The sequence below is a fragment of the Astatotilapia calliptera genome, chromosome 1 (genome assembly GCF_964374335.1).
Source record: "Astatotilapia calliptera chromosome 1, fAstCal68.1, whole genome shotgun sequence".
In the NCBI taxonomy this organism is placed as follows: domain Eukaryota; kingdom Metazoa; phylum Chordata; class Actinopteri; order Cichliformes; family Cichlidae; genus Astatotilapia; species Astatotilapia calliptera.
The window spans coordinates 14553351-14572515 of record NC_137422.1 but is presented as its reverse complement, the minus strand read 5'-3'; the positions used below and the strand labels follow the sequence as shown (position 1 = coordinate 14572515).

Sequence of the window (19165 nt, the reverse complement as noted above, 5' to 3'; positions counted from 1 at the left end):
CACAGTAAAACTACCCTATTCCAGGTGATAATCAAATCATAAGAAAGACTTGTTATGGTCAGATATCATCTGATCGAGTTATCAATTTTATGACAGAGTTAAGTGACTTCAACTGATAAACTAGCTGACTGCAGATGTGTGAGTTCACTCTCACACCAACACGTTCTCACTCCCAACTCGTCAAATGTGTGACGCATGGTCAGGCTCCCTCTGCTTCACTTATCGACGCTTACTAGTTAATAAAGTTTTCAGTAAAGTGTTTAATCGCAGCCACAGACTGACAGCAAATATCTCAATTAGCTTCAGCGCATCTGTAATAAATATGTGCAAGTTTCAGTGCTTCGTTTAAACTGTATGATACTTATACTGACCCAGGGTCAGTGTAAAATACAATCCTACCTGTGTGAACAAAGCCTGGCTCCTTTAATCCTGCATGACAAACCTCAGGATGCAGGTTATTATTACTCTTTCCTGCTGGCACACCTGTCACACCTGAGAGTCAGCTAGAAACTTACAGTGACGTGGACATCATGCAAAGACTGCCAGACTCTGTAATACTGCAAATGATCAGTGACTCATGTTAACACTAAACTCTAAACGGTACCTCTGTGTCTCTGTGTGCTGAACATCTAGGATTGAGTCAGGCTGCATCAGCTGAAGCTGTTATTTGTATATATCAGTATTTTTTTATTCAGGTGTGGGGAAAATACGTAAGACTGCAGTGAAGCGATGCACCAGATTAATCCCTGGCCAAAGGTATCGTACTTAAATCAGACTACTGATCCAGCCACATCAGCCTTTTGTGAGGTCTGTTTAAAGTAGACTAAAATGAACTGCAGGTTCCTGAGAGGTGGACTGTGAGTACAGAAACACATGTTCATACATACAGCTGCAGCAAACTTACATTAATTTTAAATAGATTTGTTACTCTGATGTCTGTCTCTGTGTTAGTCCTCTGACAGACTGGTGACCTGTCCAGGTGTGCTCTACCTATGACTACTGGGACAGGCTCTAGCCTCTGTAAAATAAATTTTCTGTTATTCTCATTTAAAGTATTTAAGTGCTTATGCATATGCTTAGTTGTGACACTGTTATAGACTGTTCAGTGAAAGTTTCTAATGAACTTACTTCAGCGTCAGCAGTTTGAGAAAACAACTCCTTTTACAGGTGCTGATAAGGCCAAGGGCACAAAACAGCATGACCATTGATCTGTTAGGTTTCATAGCGAGACACGTGAAGTGTGGTAGGATCAGTTTGTAACTTCCTCCCTCTTCCTTGGAATGCATAAAGGAGTAGGAGCACAACTTCTGTGGCAGCGCTGACATGACTGAACTGTGATGTTTGATGTGTGTTGGCGCAGTAATAAATAGCTTGATCACAGCTCTTTCTGTGTTGCAGACTTTATTTTAAAAATTCCACGACACCCCCCACCCTCCCACTGTGAACATGAATTGAATATTCAGAAGACATTTGTTTAAATAGTTCTACAAATCTGAGCTGTTGGTGTGTCCTTGGATTGTGTGGTAATAATATTACAGGGAGTGCAGAATTATTAGGCAAATGAGTATTTTGTCCACATCATCCTCTTCATGCATGTTGTCTTACTCCAAGCTGTATAGGCTCGAAAGCCTACTACCAATTAAGCATATTAGGTGATGTGCATCTCTGTAATGAGAAGGGGTGTGGTCTAATGACATCAACACCCTATATCAGGTGTGCATAATTATTAGGCAACTTCCTTTCCTTTGGCAAAATGGGTCAAAAGAAGGACTTGACAGGCTCAGAAAAGTCAAAAATAGTGAGATATCTTGCAGAGGGATGCAGCAGTCTCAAAATTGCAAAGCTTCTGAAGCGTGATCATCGAACAATCAAGCGTTTCATTCAAAATAGTCAACAGGGTCGCAAGAAGCGTGTGGAAAAACCAAGGCGCAAAATAACTGCCCATGAACTGAGAAAAGTCAAGCGTGCAGCTGCCAAGATGCCACTTGCCACCAGTTTGGCCATATTTCAGAGCTGCAACATCACTGGAGTGCCCAAAAGCACAAGGTGTGCAATACTCAGAGACATGGCCAAGGTAAGAAAGGCTGAAAGACGACCACCACTGAACAAGACACACAAGCTGAAACGTCAAGACTGGGCCAAGAAATATCTCAAGACTGGTTTTTCTAAGGTTTTATGGACTGATGAAATGAGAGTGAGTCTTGATGGGCCAGATGGATGGGCCCGTGGCTGGATTGGTAAAGGGCAGAGAGCTCCAGTCCGACTCAGACGCCAGCAAGGTGGAGGTGGAGTACTGGTTTGGGCTGGTATCATCAAAGATGAGCTTGTGGGGCCTTTTCGGGTTGAGGATGGAGTCAAGCTCAACTCCCAGTCCTACTGCCAGTTTCTGGAAGACACCTTCTTCAAGCAGTGGTACAGGAAGAAGTCTGCATCCTTCAAGAAAAACATGATTTTCATGCAGGACAATGCTCCATCACACGCGTCCAAGTACTCCACAGCATGGCTGGCAAGAAAGGGTATAAAAGAAGAAACACTAATGACATGGCCTCCTTGTTCACCTGAACCCCATTGAGAACCTGTGGTCCATCATCAAATGTGAGATTTACAAGGAGGGAAAACAGTATGTCACACAGCGGAAATTTGTGTTTTTGTTTTATTAATCTGTGTGTTGGTACATAGTGTTTTTATTTGCATGATTTTATTGTGATATTTATATTGCATGTCTGTTTATTGATATTTATACTGCATGGTTTTATCCTCATATTTATATTTGTGTTAATGTTGTACCATGTTCCTTTAACCCACTGTGGACTAAACAGACAATTGTAGGCACCTGTGAGGTGGGGGCGTTTCCCAAGGTGGCCTATCAGCCGCCAGGTTGACCTGTTAAAGGGGATGGTGAGCGCAGAGACAAAAGAAGAAAGAAGCGACGCACGAAGGGTGAGCAGGAGAAAAAGGAACGCGTGCAAGCCCGCACGTGTGTGGAACGAACTGCTGCCTGACTGTGGGGCGCCCCGAGTCGTTCGGCGATCCAGTCCTAACGGCAGGAACGGCAACAGTGGGTGGCGATGGCCGCAATGCACAACAGGGCAGGGATGCCCTTCTGCCTGCATCTGACGGTGAGACGAGGGAGGCCGTGTTCAGGTGTGGAGTGGGGCGGGACTGTGCGGCGACGCGCTGTCCGGAGGAGACAGGTCTGCGATAGGAGCCTCCTCCCTGGTCTGTTGCTGGCGAGTTTCCCCATCCCGGAAGAGAAGTTCCTCTCCTGTCCTCGCCCATTTGTGGCTGGACTGTGGGATTATGGGACTGTGGGAGGGTAATTTTAGCATATGGAAAACATGTTTTAGTCTTGTTTTAATAGTGAATAGTTATTTCTGCCGGCAGGGTTTTTAGCGGGTTGCAAACACTATTTTTATTGTATACGGGGATTTTAGCTTGTATTTGTGACTGTGGCTGTGTTTTTGTATGGAAAATGAATGGTGTGTTTGAAGCCAGCTAAGTTCTGTGCCCTGAGCGCTGACCCACCCACTCCCCTTTTTCTGCTTGTATGTATACAGACGTGGTGGTGAAGATTTAGGTCCACCAGTCTTAGCGGCTACAAGTACACCTCTCTGAACAGTGTCTGGGAGGCTGTGGTTGCTGCTGCACGCAATGTTGATGGTGAACAGATCAAAACACTGACAGAATCCATGGATGGCAGGCTTTTGAGTGTCCTTGCAAAGAAAGGTGGCTATATTGGTCGCTGATTTGTTTTTGTTTTGTTTTTGAATGTCAGAAATATATATTTGTGAATGTGGAGATGTTATATTGGTTTCACTGGTAAAAAGAAATAATTGAAATGGGTATATATTTGTTTTTTGTTTAGTTGCCTAATAATTATGCACAGTAATAGTCACCTGCACACACAGATATCCCCCTAAAATAGCTAAAACTAAAAACTACTTCCAAAAACATTCAGCTTTGATATTAATGAGTTTTTTGGGTTCATTGAGAACATGGTTGTTGTTCAATAATAAAATTATTCCTCCAAAATACAACTTGCCTAATAATTCTGCACTCCCTGTAGAGCTAGCAATCTTTCTTACTGAATCTCTACTATGAGTCATGTTACCTGAGATTAATTCTATGTTTACCTGTCAGCCTGGACAAATGTGCTGTGTGAAGGAAATTAAATTAAATCAGATCTGAACTGCGTACATTTAAGGAACCTGTTCATATTTAATTGAAATATGAACCAGTGATTTTTTTGATTGCTGATTCCAAGAGAGTCTTTGTGGAAATCCTGTTTGGCTTTTTGTTATTTTAATTCTCTTTTCTGTTTTCCAGAACAGTTCTCCACAGTCGCTGTCCACATGGGTCAGTGGGACCAAGAAGCGCTCTAATGTGTGGACTCTGACCAGCAACATCCAGCAAGACCCAGACAGCGTTTTCTATCTCCCAGCTGGAGTTTTTTGTTTGTCTGTGACTGGAGAGTCAGATTTTTGTTGAGCTTCACACTTGCAGAGGTAAGTCAGTTTGTAGAGATCCCTCCCACCCTGGCTTTTATGTCCTAGATTTCTTATCGGAAACAGTAATATTTCAGTGACTGCTGCTTATAGCACAGGTTAATACACGCTACTGATCCCTGATAGGAGAATCATCAGTTTTGGCAACAAAGAAGCCTGGTGGATGTTTTTTTTTTTTTTTTTTTTTTTTTACAGTCTGATGATGGGACATCGTGCTCTGCATCTTCAAAGTTTGCCTCCTCGTTATTATTCATACCCAGTAATGTGAAGTATGCTTATATCTACCGTAGCTGCCTCCACCAGTGTGTGAATGTGAGAGTGAATGAATAGTGGCATTGTAAAGCGCTTTGGGTGCCTTGAAAAGCACTATATAAATCCAATCCATTATTATCTACTATAACTGAACCAACCTGGTGCTCTTCATTTATGGAGTCTGGATGTTGGATATTGTGTATCTCGTGTTCTCTGGGCTTTGTTGTCCTCAGTTTTTTTGCAGGATCAGAAGACAAAACCAGGAGGCGTGTAAATGTTTCTTCTCCATGATGTTTCTTCAAATGTTTCTTCTGGATGATGATAAGACTGTGACACGGGATGCCACCTTTGATGAAGCAAAGCTCAGGAAGAAGTCTGATTAAATGGTACCCACATGTTGAGAAGGATGTACAGGGGCACCTGCAGCCAAATCCAAGCTTCAGGTTAGTTGTAGTTGCAGAACGCTATAGACTGAGACAGCTGAGGCATCAAATGTTTGATTAAACGGATGAAAAAGAGAAGTTTCTTCCCTATAATTATCACTTCTTAAAATCTGTAGCAACTTCAAGTCTGTCAGCATGCTGAGCATGCTCAGAATGTGACAATATATTTTTGTTCAATATTTAATTTCTTTCAGTTGCAATTGTTAAATGGGGAAAAAAAATAAAAATTTATTCTTATAATTTAGCAAACTAACTTATCAAAAAAAATATACATGTATTTGTATTAGTTTTAATAAATTAATTTGACACCTGTATTGAAAATACCATATTGTGGCATTCTTATTACTAACCAAATCTGAAGCGCAAAGTAATATTATTTCTAAATTACATAACAGCATCCTGCGGTGTAAAAACGACAGCACTCTGTATATTAAAGCGAAGTGGGAAAAGGAGGGTAATTTGTCAATTACAGACAAGTGTTGGGCTCACGCATGCAAGATACAGTGGGCTCCCACTGGGTCTAATGTTTGGTGTGAATTTTGCTGGAAAAGCATTGAGATTTTTCATTATCCTTGCTCAACAAAGATATTGAGGAATTGGTGATAAATGTTGAAGATGTGGGGGAGACGGAGCTAACCATTTCCACATCTTTTGGGACTGTAAAGTTATTCGCCAGTATTGGTCTCTAATCCAAAATCATTTACAAAATGTTTTTTCATTTGTTTTTCCTTCAACTTTTGAAACCATATTTTTGTGCAATGTACCAGTGGATAAACTGAATTCCAACGACAGAAGACTCCTGTATATCCTTCTGGCCGCAAGAAAAAAGCCTCTTACGAGAAGATAGCTTAAGCCTGAACCACCAACGATAGAAGACTGGATACATTCTGTACAAGAGATCTATACGATGGAAAAAGTGTCATTTTCTCTTAAACTTCAGAGGGATACCTTCTATGGAATATGGTCTAAATGGACAGACTATGTTAAGCATATGAGGTGTGATTTTTGTATATGATGTTACAACCCTGAGTACTACGTAAACCTACCTGCCCTGCTGCCTCCTAACCCTAGTTTGGTGTTTTTTGTTTTTTTTTTTGTTTTTTTTTGTTTTTTGTTTGTTTTTTTTTCTTTTCTTTTTCTGTCTTCTTTATTTTTCAATTATAAGTTAAAATGTGACAGCAAAGAAAGTGTAAAAAGGCATACTATTATGTTCAACAGCTGTCCCAATAAAAGAGATAATAATAATAAAAAAGAAAATACCATATTGTATTCATACAGAAACAGTATGGTATCATTGTTTGTCTGCTCACTGATTGCTGAAACTAAGAGCTACTTTGATCTGTTTAGATCTAAAGTAGCCAAAGTTGAATGTTTCTTCACCCCTGTGTGTGTGATATCTGATTTCCTACATGCTGGCAGAGCAGCAGTTTGTGCTCACAGATGGTGACAGTGTGGAGAGACGGTGGTGTTTCCTCAGAAGAACCAGCAGAGTCACAAAGGACACCAGTCCATCTCACCACCTTGACTTGCTGACTGATGTTCGTCTGCACTGCACAGAGGAAATCAACTGACCGAGGTTTGTCCAGTGACGTGTTATGAAATGTATATTTGTTTTATGCTTACAGTTATGTTTTTCTTGACGGAGGCTCTGCAGAGGTTAGACAAAGCAGAGAAAACATGTGCTTTACATTTTACTGTGATTTATTGAGATATTTGTTGCCTGATGTTCAGCAGGAATGGAGAAATAGAATCAAAGGGAGATGTTTTTGCCGTTTTTGTAATGATGAAAGTAAATCTTCAATATTATTTATTTGCTTGGTTATATTAGGAGTGTTTCTGAGTGAGGGAGAGAGGAGTCATCATCCAGTTTAAGTGACGTAGATCAGTGGATACACTTGTCTCCCCTTTAATGGAGACGATCCAAGTCATCCTTAAATGTTAGTGCTTTCAAATACACATTTTTAAAGGACAAAAATGAACATCCAACTTTGACTGTAATACAAAATAAATCTTTGCATGTGTGTTTTCAAACTCTCAGATGGGCAGGATATCAGTCTTGGACTGTCTAACCTGCCGGAACAGCACTGAATGATCACCACACATGAGCATGTTCCTGCAACATGCAGCATCTGATCCTTCATCTGTGTGCTTCTGCTTTTGGTAAGTAGAGTTACCCAACTCCAGTAACTCTAAACACATGCCATCCATTTCTAACGGCCTGGTTACTTCCTGTCAGTTACTTTAGAAACCATGTGGTCACCTGACCTAACACTGTTTCTTCTCCTTCTCCTTAATGTTCAAGTGTCACATGTCAAACAGCTGGAGAGGAAACTACACCAGTGTACTGGGATGTTTCAGCAACACGTGCCAGATGCTGTTCCTTCATGGTGACATCACCAGAGACAGCCCCACCCACCTCAGGACCTCGCCATTGATCATGATGATTATAATGATGACAGCGAGCGGAACTAAGACTGTAAAAATCCACGACCAGAATTTTTCTTTCTAATTATTAATGAATACTGAGAGCCTCTTTCTGTGTTTTGTCTGTTTTTTGTTTTGTTTTTAAAACCTCATTTGTTACTAACAAAGTTCACCAAACTCACACAGTTTACATTCTGTATGTTTCCATCTTTACCAGCCACACTCTAACTGCATTTAAGAAAATAATCCTTAGAAATCGTCGTTTTTCTCTTTTGCAATTGATGATAATTCAGTGAATAAACTGCTGTTTGAATTCTCTGTATGTTTGACCCTGTAGACTGTTTGATGGACTGCTTGTCTTCCTGTTTGTTACCGCCGCCTGTTTTTTGACTAAAGATTTGGATTTCTGACTTCAACACTATGATTTAACTCCATACAACACAGCCTCTGGGTGTCCTCCCTTTGTGTCCTCTTCCTCTGTGAATGTGTTGCATGTGTCACAGATTCATTTTATTAACAGCTTTCCCACAGTGAGTTGCATCAGCATTCATTCACAGCACATTTCAGAAGGATTCAGATTAATACAGTGATCTTACAGTCAGAATTATCCTGACAGAGTGCCACTGTAAATGATCTTTCATCAGGTAAATTTTAAAGTTCAGTATTTCAAAGCAGGAGTTATGAAGAATCATACTGGCATTAGGACTAATAATATGTACTTACAAAGTCAAAGTTTTTTAATTATGCTAGAATATTGGAAGACAATCAACTTTTGGTGTTTTCCGCATATTAATTATTCTGAAATAGAGACGGTGACCCTAACTGTACAGAAGCACACTAAACAACTGACAATCTAACAGACATCATTGGCCTGAGCTGTCATGCACAGTGAGTCTGATCCTTTGCTGTGAGAGTCTGACAAGCATGTTTCTGGTCAGTTTGGAAGAAATAATATCACAATGTTGATCTTTCTTTCCAATATTCCTTCTCTTTTACAACATAAACTGTGATCAAAGCTACTTATGTTCACAGCATGTAATAATACTGACAGTCCAGGGCATTGTGGTCTGTTGAGCTAGGGTTAGGGTTAGCAATTCAGACATATGTAATCAATATTAAACGTCTCTGACGTGGGCCACTGTCCGCAGTGTTGGGAAATCCATACCAGGCTGGAACGAGTCAAGGTAGGTGAGCATCCACGAGAAGACACAGCAGATGCATCCTACTAATACTGACAGGACCAGGAGACTCCAGAAACCGAGCAACAAATGGCGAAATGAAAAGCCGAACAACAACAATGCTGTTTCTTTAGAGAGTCTTAGCTTACATGTGTGTTTATTTCATATTTTCAGTTGTTGCCCTCCACGGCTAAATAAACCGGTTTCAGTAATGCACTGATATACAAGAATGGACATAAGGGGCTTTCAAAGAAAAAACTCAGGTAGTATTTTATATATTATGCTTTGTATGTTGTTCAGTATATTTCTATGCAAAACAAGAGGAACTTCAATACACAGCAGTATATTCACAGTTGAAACCAGATATTTACATACACTTCATGGAAAACACAAGAACATTTTTTTACTGTACAACATCAATTTAGAGTGAACTTGTTTTGTTTTGGATAAATAAATATTGCAATATCTTTTGAATTAGTTAAATCTCAGAATAAAGAGAGACAGAGCTTTCTATTTTTTATCACAGGCATAAACACACAAACATTTATTAACATGTTCCACCGTCTTCCAGTTTGATTTTCTCATCCTGTGGACAACAACGTACATGGATGCAGGTTTATTGTTAACTTTTGTAAGGTTTATTTAGTGAACACATCCAGCTGCAGCTCCACTGTGATCCTGAACTGGATAAGCACTTAAGAAAATGTGTCAATAAATGGACATACATCAACTTACTATATTTATCCAAACAGACGGGACCAATAATGCTTCATTGAGTTAGAGACTTTAACAGTCTCTTCTATGTAAGACTGTCTCGTGCTGATATACCTGCAAACTTGACAACAAAGGTGTTGCGACTTTCGTCCGTAAATAAAGCCGCGGCCGGCTGAGTTGGTTGTGTCCATGTGACGCGCCTCCAATAATCCATAATGGGTCGTACTTGTACTTTGCGCATTTATTTTAAGAACAAAACAAAAACAAACATTTGCGCTTTCAATCAATTTACAACTAGCGCATGGATTAACTGGTGTGCCAAAAAAGGACGCTCAACAGAAAAGTTTGCCCACAAACCACTCACCCAACACACCTGCTGCGAACACCGACATCAGGTAAATAGACTGTGACCACACCCACATACCATCACCTGAGATGCAGGTAAAGCTATACACCTGTGCCACCAAAACAAAAAGGAAAAACATAAACATTGACTTTGGCTCTTACAAAAGGTTTTTCAGACAACATGTAGCTGTCCTCTATGTCAGCTCACACATTTACATTTATGTCACACTTATTTCTGCTTTCCCATTTTATAATTATTACTTACATTTTGATTAGATACCTTGAGTTTGTAAATGATCAGATTACATAATTGGAATACAATGTATCCAATTCAGGGTTGCGGGAGGATGAAGCCTATCCCAGCTGATACAGGACAAAGACAGGCTGCCAGTTTATTGCAGGGCTAAGACAATATGTGTAACAGAAAATCCACTTACATGTTTGATATTTCTTATAATAATCATAATTATGACTATTATTTAAAGGTTTCTTTATAAATACATTTTGATTTTTTATAACACCTAAAATATAAACCTGAGCTGTTTCAGATTCTGACCTCTGACCTCAGTGACCTGGCTGTGTCCTCACTGCAGCTCCCTCTTTGGAAGTACATCTGCTTCTTGTCTTCCCCCAGTGTTGACCGCCTGCCCTTGATATCATGTACTGTACCTGAGGAACAAAAAAGGATAAACACTTGCCTTCATTTAAGAAGTACATTCATACAGAGGTAATCTATGGAAACACACTAGTTCACCCTTTGGGAGAAATCAGTTCCTGTGAAACATTTCTGTAAATGAACATCATGTGGAGAATGAATGAAATGAGTTCTTCAGGTGACTCAGCAGTCCCACACTGACAAATGAAATCTAGTTAAACTATTAAGCATATTTGCTCTTCTGAAATCTGTTAAACAATAACAAACATAAATTAGTAACAAAAATACAGCTGAGTAGAGGCTTTACAAACCACCAGCAGCCATAATGCTAAATTTTAATCTTCAAATGTTTCTGAGCCGTCTTCAACCTGCTTTTAACACATTAAAGTCCCACAGTCAATGCAGCCTGACTCAATCCTAGATGTTCAGCACACAGAGGTACCGTTTAAAGTTTAGTGATAACATGAGTCACTGATCATTTGCAGTATTACAGAGTCTGGCAGTCTTTGCATGATGTCCACGTCACTCTAAGTTTCTAGCTGACTCTCAGGTGTGACAGCAGGAAAGAGTAATAATAACCTGCATTGTGAGGTTTGTCATGCAGGATTAAAGGAGCCAAGCTTTGTTCACACAGCTAGAATTGTATTTTACACTGACCCTGGGTCAGTATAAGTATCATACAGTTTAAACGAAGCACTGAAACTTGCACATATTTATTACAGATGCACTGAAGCTAATCGAGATATTTGCTGTCAGTCTGTGGCTGCGATTAAACACTTTACTGAAAACTTTATTAACTAGTAACTTCATCAGTCATGACAGAAGCTAATATTTCTGTGCTAACATCGTTTAACCAGTAACAGCTTTACTCCAATATAAGCTAACGTTTACACCGTAACTTTAAGCTAGCACCATAAAGACGGTAAAACACGTAATAATATCTACAAATGCATCTTAAAGCTGTTATATTAGCACTCGGTGTATTACTAACATAACCACATTAACATTACTGACACTCGCTGACTTTTAATAGTCATTCTATAAATGCTGTCCGTTTAAATGGTCTTACCTGTACACACTGCTGTATCCACCGGATTCCAGCCAGAGTGGATTCTGGAGTCTTCCCACGCTCCTGTTAGTGATCCTCCATCTGGATGGATGAGAACAACCTTCTGAACAATCTAGCAGGAGATGGCCCAAATCTATGGGACTGATTTGTGCTAATAACGCCCATTGTATGGACTGATAACAGCTGAAGCGGGTGAATAAAGTCACCCAGTAGCTAGCTGTGCCATTACCCAGCATACATCACTCCCTCCATAAATGCAATAAACGATACAAAAGTATCGTTCTACCTGTTTTTCAGGTAGTCGTTTACATTATATAATTTATTGTGTTCAGTATACGTCACTACAATGTGATTTCGGAAATATATAAATATACAGACAACAGGCTCTTCCGCGGCAATCTCTTGTCGTCAATAAGCAACGTTAAGGGAGCTCTATAGTATTCAATGAGAGGACCCTGCGCGTCGATAAGTGAAGCAGAGGGAGCCTGACCATGCGTCACACATTTGACAAGTTGGGAGTGAGAACGTGTTGCTCACACATATCCCTGTCTTAATACTTCTCAAATGTCTAATTGATTGAATTGGTCGCCATGACAAATCCTGTCTCATTATAAATAATAATAAAGGATATAATGCATAACTATATAGGGAACAATTGTAGCATTCTTGTCTTCTTGGCAGTTCGGAGAGAGAGGCCCGTGACAGGTTCCTGTTAATCTGCACTGCCTCAAATTTGCAGCAACAGCAAGTTTACTGCACACGTCCATATACAGACTGAGCCTAGAGGCTATAGGCTAATCACTGTGAATGAAACAGACAACGGGCAGGCTTAGCATCCTGGAAACAGAAATTCAGCAAAAAAAGAAAAAAGGAAAAAGAAATAGGTTGACAGAGGATCTGCTGTAGTTAAACTTTTTGGTGAGGTGTACAGGGTTAACAGTTTATGAATTTGGAGCCTCAGTGCATCATGAGAAGATACTGTGCAGTGACGTGTGCATTGCAAACATGGTCACACAATTTAATTTTGTAGTTTGTGAGTTTATATTCATTACCTACTATGTCCACATCATCTATAATTGTGGTTTTCAGTCTTTGCATGCATTTTTTTCTTGGGGGGCGGGTATCAGAAAAACAAAGCTTAACTGTAACTTAACAACAACTCCAGATTACAATGACATAACAAAACACCATGTTCTTTGTTTAATGGGAAATATAGTTTGATACTAATTTAAGACACAAGCTAGCAGTGTACAAAGAGACACCCAGACCTCTCTAGGTGCACCCACCTCCTTTGGCTATTCTGGGGGGACACGAAGCTGGTCCCACACTAGCTGAGAGGTATAACCTCTGCACAGAGGTCTTCTTGTGATAGGATATCCCAAAACACCTCAATTCAGAGGCGCATGCACCACGTCTGCCGGCTCCGCAGGAATAGCAGCTCTAGCGCCTCTTCACAAACAGGAAGCTCATTTCCGCAGCTTGCATCCACAATCTTATTCTTTCTGCCAACATCTAACACCAGTGGCCACAGGCAAACGTGGCAGAGCCTCAGAACTGGTGCTAATTCTCCCCCCAGCCGCTCCACACTCAGCTGCCAACTGCCCCAGTGTGAGCTGGAGTTCACTACCTAATGGCACCAAGAGACAATTATATTCCAGCTATATTTGGGGTTTAGAGAGTTGTGAGAAACATTGTGTTAAAAATCAAACGCAGCTAAAGTGCTGAACACACCTCAGTCAGAGGAGCTCCATCCAAGCTTCAATTTTACCACCACCTCCAGTGTCAGATCCTAAATCCTATCACCACTGAGATTCTTCTCTGCCATGATGGGTCATCTGAGTCTAATTGCCAAATACATTAATTTCTCTATCTCAATAAATCGAGTTCAATTCTTCCAAGTGATCTCTCCTTATTGAATTGCTTTTGGCCCGTTTAATGACACTGTATGTAAATGAAACTGTTTGCTCAGTACAGTATAGATACTTAATTAGTTATTTAAGTTTGTAAGATGTTCTCATAAAATTAGAAAAAGCTGTTTTCATGAATAATTAGAATTGTGTCAGTACACCGGAAATTCTATTAATTAAAATGAGTTTAGAAATTATATCAACTTGTGTCCCCAGCTCCGAACATCCCCTTCAAGAAGTTTTGGATGCTGAAAACGATCTGTTTTCCCCAGACTTACCTGATCACCTGCATTTAGGCCAAGTAAGACATTAATATTTTTCAGAATTATCCTCTTTCAGTGTCTGCTGACAGGCACGACTGTCACGACCATTCCCCATCTACTCATATCTGTATCTCCGGGTTTTACCTCAGTCTTCTCCCTCATCTTCTCTGCCTGCACATACTTCAGGCCACGGAGCCAGGTTGCATCAAATACCAGAAGAATTACCGCAATATGGGCGGAAAAACAAGGGAAGGCCTAAAAAATAAAAGCTCCAAACGCGGAGATCGGTTATGAAGTAACCTTTGTGTATTTAAATACAGGGCTTTGCAAGACATGTTTTCACTTTTTGTCGTATCCACCTCTGTATCCTGTGTAATTACCATCAATTTTGACGACACCTCTTCAGTGATTTTCTATTACCGTCGTTGTCCCAGATTCTTATTTTGAAACCTTTCAGCGGCATTTCCTTTTCGCTCTGGCTGATTTGACGCTGGACGGAGGCAACCCATGATCGCAGACTCAACACGCATCCTCACACCACTGACCTGGGCTTAGCTGTGTCCTGCATGTGTGTGCATGTGTGTGCGTGTGTGAGCGGGAGTGTGAATGATCCCCAGAAACCAGCAGCAGGATGGAGGATCTCAAGGAGAATCTGGGAACTTTGGATTGACGCCCGGGGATAACGCGCAGACGGCCTGAACCTCATCGGGCTTCTCGTGGATTTATATATTTGGATGTTGTCCGTTTTACCCTTTTACCTTTTACTTCTAGGCAGCGGGATTTTACGCTTGGCTTACAACCCTTATCGTCTTTGGCGTGCAAAATGCCATTCGCCAAAAGGATTGTGGAGCCGCAGCTTCTGTGCAGACACCCGATCCCCAATGATGATGGTCTGCTTTTCGAGGACCTGTGTGCCATCAGTAATGTGGTTCTTTCCCGGACCTTGCGACAGCTCTCCGACCTGGCCCGACACGCCTGCTCCTTATTTCAGGAGCTGGAAAACGACATCATTAGCACCAACCAACGGGTCTGGGTCCTTCAGAATAAAATAGGCCAGATACAGCAGACTGCCAGTGCCCTAGACCCCAAAAAGGAGGCTGTGCGTAAGTAGACGAACACATGTGCATACCCCCATATTATGGGGAGAAATCGCTCCATGATTTAAACCTGAGCGTTTTGGCTTTGGTTTCCATACATTAACATCCCTCATGTGCCCCCTAATGCTTCTTAGTGTCCCTTCCTCAAAAAAATAAAAAAAAATAAAATATATATATATATATATATAAATTTTTTAACACAGCTGCACGCGCGCCCGTCGTAGACTCGGCCGCGCTCGCACCCCCACCTTCATTGAAATGTGTCACACGAGTGCGTTTGCACATTTGCCCATCCAGATGCATGTTTCACAACGCAAGATGTGTTGACTGCACATTTATGTGGCGTTGGAGACTCGGATGCGCGCGTATGTGTGTGTGTGTGTGTGTGTCCTTCGACGTAGAGGGGAATCTGTGTGTGTGTCTGTTGACAAGCAGGCAGCGAGAAGCGGAGCGGAGGGGCGTGTGTTGCCGCTGCATTGGCTCAGCATCGCAGTCTCGCTACTGCGGGAAGCGCACACCTGAAGCATGTTCAGGCCGTGTTTCCCGGTCCCCCAACAAGGCCTCCTTCTCTTAGAGAGGGTGTGAACAGGCCAGTCTGCATGAAGTTAAGGTTCGAGTATCTGTTTTAAAAAAAAAGGGGGGGGGGGGGGATACGTGTGTGTTTGTCTGTGCTTTTCTATCTGTGTGTGTGTGTTAGAAAGAGAGAGAGATGGGTTTTTCGTAGACGACTCCCCGTGCGCCAAACCCACCCTTTCCACATGCAGCAGCACCAACACAGCATCAATAATGAATCCAGATGTCCATGTTGCAGGGTAAATGTGGAGCGATCGCGCCTATATGTTTAGGCGTCGCATTCATTTCCAGCTCCCGCGGATCTCACAAGAAAAAAAAACAGAAAACAGAAAGAAAACCCGCCTGATTGGCAGCGATGAGAGAGCCTGCAATTGACTGTAACAGAGCGTTCTGTGCAGCAGCTACATATTATTTATGTTCTCTGCAGTGCCGTCAGTATACGTCTTGAGATTTTAGAGGTTCGTTTCAGAGATTTTAGGGCAGTTCTGTACGCTGGGACTCATCACTGCTGCATGTTATCATAGTGTGGGGACAATAAGAGCTTCTTGGGGGTGGGTGGGGGTCTGATTGTAGGTACATAAGCACCCCTCTTCAGATATAACCCCCTCAACACACATCTCTGAGCGTGTGGTACGGCGGCCATGTCTGTATTACATGGGAATCTGTTCTGCTGTGTTGTTTTTGTTAATAAGGGTTGGTTGTCTCACATTCAGCAAGACAGAAAATATGTTCAGTTGTGCCACATGCAGTAAACAGTAAACTCATCTCTCCATAATGGAAACTCTTCAGACCTGACACAAGCAGCACTAAACCCAGAAACCTGTCACATACTTGTTGGGCACAGAAGACTGATTTGTTTAGTGGATTGGGCTTTTTTAAAAATCCCCCTATCCAGTCAAGACATCAAACACAAGTTGTTGTTTTTTAAACATGCACCACCGTCAGAGTTTTGAAAAGTCTTTGCACTCATGCTGTCAACTAGAAATTCTCTATTGTGAAATGCTGTTTTACCCTTTCTGGCCCTTTAATGTTCTTTAAATCTGACAACCTGAGATGTTGACATCAACTTTTTACATGCTGCAATTTTAGGCGTCCAAGAGAAAAAACTAAATTGCTGCTCATATGTGCATACACTATAATAAAAATATAACTTGAGCTCCTCTTCCCCATTTGAATTGTTGTTGTTTGAGAATTCCAGTGCAATGTGGACAACTTTGGCAAAACAGGAGAATGATGCCATGCCGTATTCTATTTTTTCTTTAACTGTCCTTCGTACAGTGTTACATGCCTACAAATCTATCACACAATTAAAATGTTAAAGATATCTTTCCCAGTTATATACACTATAAAACATTTTCCCCTTTCTGATCCTTAGATATTTAATTTCCCACAAGAGTATTGTTTTGAATTTACCTTTCACTGGCATCATTTATGATCATATTCTTGTTATGGAGAGAGTATGCAAAGAAGTGGCTCCATGGTCTGAAAACTCCCCCCGGTTCAGAACTGGGAGGAGACACAAATCTACCCTCTGGGTGTCAAGCTACTCTTAGTGCTGGTCCTAAGCCTGGATAAATGGGAGGATTGGATCAGGAAGGGGCCCTGCGACAGACTGGCGACCTGTCCAGGGTGTACCCTGCCTCTCGCCCTATGACAGCTGGGATAGGCTCCAGCGCCCCCCGCAACCCTGAAAAGGATAAGCGGAAGCGAATGGATGGATGGGTGGATGGATCAGGAAGGGCAAAATATGCGCCAAATTAAACGTGCAGACTCATTTGCTGTGGTTAACCCTTGGGAAATAAGGGAGCAGCTGAAAGCACCTTCTAATATGGATACAGAAAGAAAACGTTGCTTTTTACGGTGTCTTTTAATGCAAAAACACTTAGTGCTGGAATATCCTGTGAGTGGTGGGGATAGAGTTAATGTGGCACATTTTGAAGACAACTGACAAAATGCTCTTTGACTTCAGATTGGTTGCAGGGAGAGTCTGACTTCTCTTTGGTGAATGCTCATTGGATGAACACCAAAAATGTTGCTATTTTTTATTCAGCTATCAAAAGGGCTATTATCTTCCTGTGTGCTGATAAACAGAAGCAATAACCCCGAGGATGTAAAAGTCACTGTTTAAACACAGATGGAGATTCAGTGTCGCTGACAACAGTTTCCCCACCTGATGGTGGAGCGTATCAAGATTCCAGGGAGTCAATATGGTGCTAACTTGGATTGATCCTGAACATAGCAGTGGGCAGTCTTCAGACGGCGTTCAGACCACCTGCGTTGTGTGAGACACTGATCAAAACATAATTAAACAGTCTGTACTTGTTGTCATCTGTTGGCACTAGCACATGGTGTTAATGTACAACTTTCTTTTGTTTGATAATGCGTAACGAAAAGCAGGTGACCTACAGCTCAGTGCTGCTTTTCCGCACTGATAGAGGACTGAAAGTCCCGCTGCTCTGATAATGCGCTTATGATACTCCTTCTCTGTACATATGGACTGAGGGATAAGCCAATCATGCAGGGGAACCTCATGGCAAATGTATGAATATCATAGAGGAGGAAATCAGTGGAGATGTGACAACCAGAGATAACAGATTGTTGTGAAATTTGAGGATTTGTAGCAATAACAGGACAAACAATAGCTAGTGATGGGAAATGGGCACTTATCACTTATTTAACTTTGAGGTGAGCAAAACTAGGCGTGAGAACTACTGTTGACTGACATGTGACAGGCTGCGAAATATACCAGAGGGTTACGTAAGCACCCACGCCTGGAATATCCAGTAGCAACTAGATGTCAGCAGCAAAAGGGATATCACTTTATATGGGAACACGGTTTAAGGCTGAGGGATATTTTTACTGTTGGCCATCAGGATGTCAGATTGGAGTAACGGCTGTCTGTACTTTCCTGGGACTCAGGGTGCCAGATTTAAGTATCTCACTGGCAGCCCAAGGCTCAGTGATACTCAGTGAAACTCAGATACAAACAAATAAACACACACACACACCTCTTTGTGACTGCTTTCGTCAGTAGCAGATTGATGTAGTCACTTGTAGTTTGTATGGAAGACACTGCAATCACTTGGCAGATAATTTCCAAGTCTGAGTGAAACTGAAAACTCCAACACAAACAAGAGATGGAACGCACTGGTTGCAGCGCTAACACACAACTTTTACTTTGAAGGCAAATTCTCTTATTTCTGGGTTGTGTCTCATTTTTTAAAGCTTTAATAATCTTTGGCTGGTAGTTACTAAGTGTTTGCAGACAAATTGGTGTCTTCCATAGGAATTTATAGGTGACTACAGCAATCTGCTACAAAGGACAAGGCAATTCATGGTGCAGCACCCTCTTTGCAATTGATTTCACCTAGTGACAGCCAGCAGCCTCCAGGAACCCCATTTTGCCCCCATGATCAGTGGTTGTATCTGATCTAATATGCCAGACAGCTTTTGAAAAATGTGCACATGATGTCATGTGAGAAGCCAATATAAATTAAGTCCCCTTTCCTATACATTTTTATTCTATACATCTTACACTTGTCACACATTTTTTTAATACACCTTTTTGGGGGGTGGCAGGGTAAGGGTCTTTAGTGGCATGATCGTTCAGCAACTATATTCTGTTGACAGAATATAGACTACCTTTAATTACCAGTTAGCAATAGCATAGTAATTATACAACAAGGGTCATCGAAATATCAAAAATATACTGGTCGAGTAGCTGAAGAAGTATTGCCTGT

At 41.3% G+C, this 19165-nt stretch overlaps 1 protein-coding gene and 2 long non-coding RNA genes across 7 annotated transcripts in view; 2 read left to right on the top strand and 1 right to left on the bottom strand.

The window, feature by feature from the left end:
• Window positions 1–2916: 2916 nt before the first annotated feature.
• On the top strand, window positions 2917–8040 carry LOC113020418 (uncharacterized). 2 transcript variants are annotated; one of them, XR_003272196.2, is made up of 8 exons: window positions 2917–3119; window positions 3558–3726; window positions 4332–4505; window positions 4991–5200; window positions 6625–6776; window positions 7029–7137; window positions 7239–7360; window positions 7503–8040. It is a non-coding gene; the product is annotated as an uncharacterized LOC113020418 (long non-coding RNA). The 2 variants fall into 2 exon arrangements; XR_003272195.2 differs by having other exon boundaries at window positions 6620–6776.
• Window positions 8041–8927: 887 nt separating this feature from the next.
• LOC145429783 (uncharacterized) lies at window positions 8928–12986 on the bottom strand. Its single transcript, XR_013910103.1, has 2 exons — window positions 11586–12986; window positions 8928–10530 (listed from the first exon to the last, which is right to left on the bottom strand). It is a non-coding gene; the product is annotated as an uncharacterized LOC145429783 (long non-coding RNA).
• Window positions 12987–14211: 1225 nt separating this feature from the next.
• nhsb (Nance-Horan syndrome b (congenital cataracts and dental anomalies)) overlaps window positions 14212–19165 on the top strand; it is a 62262-nt gene continuing 57308 nt past the window's right edge. For 2 of the 4 annotated variants that reach the window (XM_026164340.2, XM_026164323.2), the window contains exon 1: window positions 14213–14858. In XM_026164340.2, coding sequence (XP_026020125.1) covers window positions 14579–14858 — 280 coding nt within the window. In that variant the 5' untranslated portion in view covers window positions 14213–14578. Of the gene's footprint in view, window positions 14859–19165 lie in introns of all 4 variants that reach the window. The other 2 variants (XM_026164349.2, XM_026164331.2) reach the window with 2 other exon arrangements.